Source organism: Pundamilia nyererei, unplaced genomic scaffold (genome assembly GCF_000239375.1).
Source record: "Pundamilia nyererei isolate P.nyererei 1_Seehausen unplaced genomic scaffold, PunNye1.0 scaffold00381, whole genome shotgun sequence".
NCBI lineage: Eukaryota > Metazoa > Chordata > Actinopteri > Cichliformes > Cichlidae > Pundamilia > Pundamilia nyererei.
The window spans coordinates 212,848-219,643 of NW_005187782.1; the positions used below are offsets into that span (position 1 = coordinate 212,848).

General features: G+C 38.6%; 1 protein-coding gene across 1 annotated transcript in view; it reads right to left on the reverse strand.

The window, feature by feature from the left end:
- The window catches only part of LOC102195091 (uncharacterized), an 8,889-nt gene extending 3,618 nt beyond the window's left edge, over positions 1-5,271 (reverse strand). The window contains exons 1-7 of the mRNA XM_005752793.1: positions 5,217-5,271; positions 5,016-5,054; positions 4,605-4,916; positions 4,005-4,319; positions 3,592-3,900; positions 1,675-1,962; positions 1,273-1,560 (exon numbers count right to left, since the gene is read on the reverse strand). Coding sequence (XP_005752850.1) covers positions 1,273-1,560; positions 1,675-1,962; positions 3,592-3,900; positions 4,005-4,319; positions 4,605-4,916; positions 5,016-5,054; positions 5,217-5,259 — 1,594 coding nt within the window. The 5' untranslated portion in view covers positions 5,260-5,271. The remainder of the gene's footprint in view (positions 1-1,272; positions 1,561-1,674; positions 1,963-3,591; positions 3,901-4,004; positions 4,320-4,604; positions 4,917-5,015; positions 5,055-5,216) is intronic.
- Positions 5,272-6,796: the final 1,525 nt, after the last annotated feature.

Below are 6,796 nucleotides of genomic sequence, written 5' to 3' on the forward strand. Positions count from 1 at the left end.
CGGGATTACTCTTTGGGGGGAGTAATCAGTAATTAGTTACTGATTACTTTTTTCAAGTAACTTGACCAACACTAATCAGGAGTAACTGTCTTGGGACTATTTCTTGGTCGGTTTAGCTAAGCTGAGGTAGTGTGGCTAACTGGCCTTTTAGCAATGTTAATTGTTGATATATCAGCATCATAGTCTCTATTTTCCTGCTGCGGGGTGAACTTGATTTTATGTTAGATTTGCTGTTGTTATGGTTGTTTTAATTTTTTAGGTAATGTAGTTTTTTTCTCCCTTTGTTTGTCTTTGATGCCAGATTCCTTCGTTCATGTATCAGTGTTACGTCATGCACAGCTACAGGGCCTGCCTTACAATGGACCCTCGCTGCTGATAATATCTATCCATCTATTCCCTTCCTCTTATCCCTGTCAAGTATAAGAGAGAAAGATAACCATTCACACTCACCGCCACTTAACCTAACTCCATTCATTGCATATCTTTGGACTGTAGGAGAGAACCGGGAGAAACCACAAATAAACACTGGGAGAACATGCAAACTCCACAAAGAAAGGTGTGCTAGATGTTGGGGTCAAACTCAGGAACTTCCTGCTGTGAGGCAATAGTGCTAACCACTGCACCACTATCCTCACTTTAGAGAAGGCCACACAAAATACTTAAAATACACACAAAACTAACAACTAGTAACTACCTGAATTTACAAAAATAAAATAAAATAAATAATAACCTGAATTAATACACACATTAACAATTTTAATCATATGCATGTGTGTGTGTGTTTGTCTATCAAAATAATTTACTTAGAATTTATGAATGATGCCATGAACAGATCATATATGAGCTTATTAATCATGAATAAAAATTTTAATCTGTATTTATAAATTACATACTAATGAGGAGTAGTGCTTTATAAATGATGAGTTAAGCACTTACTAATACCTTACTAATGCTTGTGTGACATTATTTTTAAGTGTTACTGTTTATGTTTTTTGTGACCTGGTGAATGAAATTCCACCATTGACTCTTTTAGGCCCCAACTTAACATTTAGCTCTTTTTAGCTGCTAAATGCTCCACAGTGTGTAATAGTTTGTTTCCAGTAGTCTGTGTTTAGTCCTCAGTACTGTGGGCTTTGAGAGTATTTTGTCAGGCAGTCAGAAACTTTATAAAACAGCAGCTGCTATTATAAATACTAGAAAGAACTACTGCAGTATCCTCTTATATACGTTGCTATTAATTATTGACTATCATACTTGCATTTGTTTTCTTACCTGTAACAGAGAGCCTAACAGAGTCACTTGTTGGGGAGTAAAATTCATGACTTGGGCCGCTTTCCTGATACTGACACTGGTACAATCCCTCATCATCAAAGTCTACTTCAGGAATATTGAAGGTAGCAGAGTTTGTGTTTGTGTTTTGGGTCCTGTTGAATGAATCTGATGTTTTCATCAGAATGAACGTTCCACCTAAAGTTTGAGTTGAGATTGAACAAGAGATTCCAATGTTCTGACCCCAGGTCACCACACCAGCAGGACTGAAGGAGATATTGGGTTTGCTTACTGAAAAGAGACACACAACACCAGCACAATAATACATTTGTTGTAGCTCACTGATCACCTTACTTATAGAAAACAAATGAAACATGATGTTCAGGAAAGTGTATTTCTTCTTACCAGTAACAGAGATTCTGACAGAGTCACTGAGGGGGGAGCTGAATGTGTTACTTGAAATGCGTTTCTCATACTGACACTGGTACAGTCCATCATCACTGAAGTCCACTCTGTGGATATTGAAGGTAGCAGATCTGGATCCTGTTTCAGTCTGACTGAAATTACTTGAGGTTTTCTTGAGGGTGAAAGTTCCATCTAAGAACTCAGATGAGACGGAACAAGTGATGCTGATGTTCTGACCCCAGCTAACCTGACCTTCATTTACAGAGATGCTGGGTTTTGGGAGACTCACTGAAAAATCAAAACAAAAAGAATAGTGTGAGTTTTAACAGATCACAAAGTCATAAGCTAACCACCAGTCAACCTTACCTCATGGCTCAACTGATACCAGTTTACATATCCCACTGGCAATTCTCTTTAGTGACATTCTCACTGCCACTTTGGAACCCACTATCAAATCCATTTTCCTTTCTTAAGGGAAGCTAAATCAGTACCATGTCTGTTGGCAATGTAGGCTGTTCTGTTTTTTTCTACAATGGGCTGATATTGCTGCTTTCCCCACATCTAGTTTTTAAAGTATGCAGGGAAGGTGTCAATTGCTGGAACTGAGCCAAATTAACAAATCACTGCAGGATTAAATAACAGTTATTCTTTTGAGTGTCCCTGCAGAAATTAGGTCTAGATTTAGGTCAACTGGATTTACAGTTGACATCTTGTTTTTAAACTTCACAAACTTCAGTGAATGAAGTAAGACAATCACCACCATCAATGACAGAATTTGCACCAGCAATCAAATACATAAAAGCTATTTGTTCTTCATCAAAACCTATATGTAATTGTACTTAACTATTTTACTTTGGACCTTATGTTTTGTTATGTTATATGTATATATAAAAAACAGTTAAATGCAAAAAGTCAATAATGTCACTAATGATTCCACAGTCTTTGAAATGATTTAGAGATGGTGTTTTTTTTTCTACTGGAGCAGCAGGTGGATTCCAGTGTAACTGAGGAAAACAGCAGCAGCAAGGACACTAAAAGAGAATAAACACGTACCATTTTTCCTTAAAAAATGTCTGATTCGGTCTCTCTTATCACCAAAAATTTGCAGCACTGATGAACTTGGGCAATATTGGTCAATGTTGCTATATAGAATGGTGTTTAGGAAAATATTATATATATTAAAATAAAAGTCTGAATGCATGGAATGAAACTTGATTCAAGTTTTTTGAGTTTTTGATTCAAGCCTTAGCTAATTCATGAATAAAAACTGAAGGAATGAGGCTGTACTATGCTGATAGATCAAATAAAATTAATTTTGAGTTTATCAACTACAAGAAGCATCTGCTGATGCAAATCTTACCTCAAAAAGAGATCTCAGCCATACCATCGTGAGTTAGCATAAAGCTGGACAAGTAATCTGATAGATGTTAGACATTCGTCTGCTACAATAACTGTCTTTAAATAAAGGGATGTCAACATTATACTGGCTAGAGGAAAGCTAAAAGACTAAAAATAAAGCACAAGTAAAGAACAACTGCATGTCAGTTCATGTGTAATAATGGAATGAATTAATGGAGTTTGTCGAGGGGAAGATCTGCACAAGTGAACAGCAACCCAAATCTATAGAAGGAATTGAAACCAAGTGTGCACAAATCAGAGCCAGACTTTAAGTTAACTAACATGGTGATGGATGACCTGATGAGATCTGCTGGTGCTGACCACTTGACTGCTCCAGCTCCACCAAATTATGGTGGAGCTGTGAAGAAGACTTGTGTAAAAGCTGTTGCTATGTGAACTTAGTTGCTTTAATGCTATTGATTGATATTGTTGAGTTAATTTTTTAATCGACACTGCGACTGTTTAATCAGTAATAACATGGAAACCAAATACTATGATTTCATAAGTGTTTCTGCTCACCTGAACAGACGACACCAGCATCTTCACCATGGTTACAGTTGTGTGTCCCGAATCCTCTGTGTCGACACTCAGTTAGAGAACTTTCACTCCCTGAACAGGCCACATCATCAAGCCAGATCTGTCCACTTCCTTGACCAAAAACAGCAGATGTAGCACTCAGGGCTGTTCCACAGTCTAAGTATCTGCAGATCACTTCAGCATCCTTTAAGTCCCAGTCATCATCACAGACTGTTCCCCATGCACTACTGTGGTAAATTTCTACTCTTCCAGAGCACCGAGTGGACCCAGACCCAGATATTCTGATCAAACCTATCAGGCACAAGACATCATTATATTTTAATTTTCCTTGAAACTGAAGCCAGACTAAATGTATCTTATATAAAAACACAATGCCCTGTGATACCTTTTCTCACCTGAACAGACGACACCAGCATCTTCACCATGGTTACAATTGTGTTTCCCAAATCCATTGTGTCCACACTCGGTTAGAGAACTCTCACTTCCTGAACAGGCCACATTATCAAGCCAGATTTCTCCAGTGCCTTGACCAAAGCGAGCAGATGAAGTGGCCTCCACTGCTGTTCCGCACCCCAGCTGTCCACAGACCACCTTAGCATCACTTAAGTCCCAGTCATCATCACAGACTGTTCCCCACGCACTGCTGTGGTAGATTTCTACTCTTCCAGAGCACCGAGTGGACCCAGACCCAGATAATCTGATATGAGCACCTAGTCACAGGCACATTTGCTTAAAGAGTGTTAGTGTTTCTTTTTTGTTATTTGGCCATGGCAAAAATCAAACACATTTACCAACAATAATAATTATGAAAGATAACATACTTTGTATCATTTAAATTCTGAAGAAACCAAAAGAAACCCAATCAGCATAACCCAGCCCAACTTTCCTTCTTGTCCTTCAGTTTGGCTCAGTTATAGTGACTGGGTCACAGAGTTGTTCATCCAAACAGAGAAAGATACATTTATTCAACACAATTTATTAGAACAATATCTCACCTGAACAGACAACACCAGCGTCCTCGCCATGTCCACAGTTGTGTGTCCCAAATCCTCTGTGTTCACACGCAGTTAGAGAACTCTCACTTCCTGAACAGGCCACATTATCAAGCCAGATTTCTCCACTTCCTGCACCAAAGTGAGCAGATGCAGTGGCCTCCACTGGTGTCCCACAGCCAAGTCTTCTACAGACCACTTTTGCATCATTTAAGTCCCAGTCATCATCACAGACTGTTCCCCAGGAGCCACTGTGATAGACTTCAACCCTTCCAGAGCACCGAGTGGACCCAGACCCAGCTAGTCTGATCTGACCTATCAGCACATAATATAAACTATATATAATATTGTCCTTTAAAAATATAAAAATTATATGTTTAAGTATGTATGTATAACACATAAGAAGACACTAACCTGCAGCAGGTGCGAGGAAGGCAAAGATACAAGACACTACTGAAGAAGAAAACATGAGATTACACAGGCTGGTAAAAAAAAGATACTAAAACAAATGTAATGATGAATGTTTGCATTGAACACTGAGACTTAAAGACTGTCTCATGCTATCTCCGTACAACATAAAGAAAAGTATTATACATTATAGAAATTATTGCTTACCAAGCATCAGAAAGTGAAGACCGTTCTGCTGTGTGCCTGCCATGACTGACCACAAAAAACTGCTTCATGTCATTTATGAGAGCCAGGCGACAGTAAAATGAACTTCCCCTTCAGATTTCCGGTGGGGTTTTTTTGTGTGTATTACTGAATACCAATAGCAAACATAATCCTAATTTCTAATTTAGTATCTTAGTTGTTGTAAATCATCACAGTTTGAATAGGACTGGAAACAAATTTGCAACAGGTCTTCAAAACGTTATCCATGAGAACAGACACCGTCTCCATCTAGTGGTCACACTGTAGTATTAACCTAGATTACAAGTTTCCTCGATCGCTTTGATTTTCCTCACACCACACTGTGTTCTTCTGAAGTGTGTAATGTACAGTTCAGCAGGGGTAGCGGCGCGCTTTTGTTTTTTGCCGGTGTCGTGCCAAGGTTGGTAGCCCTGACAAGCACTGGGCTTTCAAAATCACTGACAACCAGTATCACTCATTCTTAATTTTTAGTTCAGAAACACTTATAATGACTTATTACTCCTGAAACTTTGGCATTTTAGCTCTGTGAAGTGAAGTTACAGGAGGATAAAAATAATTATCGGGCAAAATTTCGTTGATTTGTTAAGAATTAAAATACTGTCCGATAAGTCAGAACAATAAATGTATAATTTTCTGATTGTAACTCAAACTGAACGGTAATGTAATGACAGTCATCTTTCAATTTTCAAGTTGGTTGCAGACAGAGTCAACCAGACATGCTCCCGATGCAGGGGAAACAAATTCTGTCGCTGATCCCTACCTTGCCAAGACACAGGCAAACTGGTGTTGTGGCAAAAAGTGAATTCTGGGAATTAAAACTGTTATGAATGACTTGTTGGCCTATAATCTGTCAAAAAATCTGCCATAAATCTAATGAATCATATAAAGTCATTTTGAGCCAGAAAGAATATTCTCAAGTTAATCAGCACCACACCACAGGGTGAGTCCGGTCCAGAGTTATTTTGTTATCTAGGTAGAAGCTGCAGTCAGTTATTCGCAACATAACCCTTGTATATCTGTATCTGTTTGTGGGTAAAAAGAGTCACGGACATTAAAAAATGTCTGTTTCAAGAGAGGGTTGGCCAAACTAGGGGCCGGGGCAACCCTAAATTGTAAAGATACCGTAAATGACCAAAATGTGATTAGAATGTACGGAGTCATAAAGATAATCACAGAACAGGTCATTTCTTTATTTTATATAATCCCTTCATACATTCAGTTCACTAAAGGTTAATTATTCATAAATGTATTTGTTGGGTCTGTGCTTCCACAGGCCCCGCTGGTTTAGAAACGTATTCCTGTCAACGAAGCAAAACGAACAGCAATCGATCGATTTTACTAGTGCAAGAAAAGGATCTCAGAGCAGCCCTTCTGCTCTCAGTGTCAGACCAATTTGAAGAACCATCAGCCCAAAGCAGCCTTTTATTCTGTTACACACAGTTTACACAAACACCCATTGTAAAAACCTCTATGGTCACAAATGGTTAAAACACTGCGTGTGTGTGTGTGTGTGTGTGTGTGTGTGTGTGTGTGTGTGTGTGTGT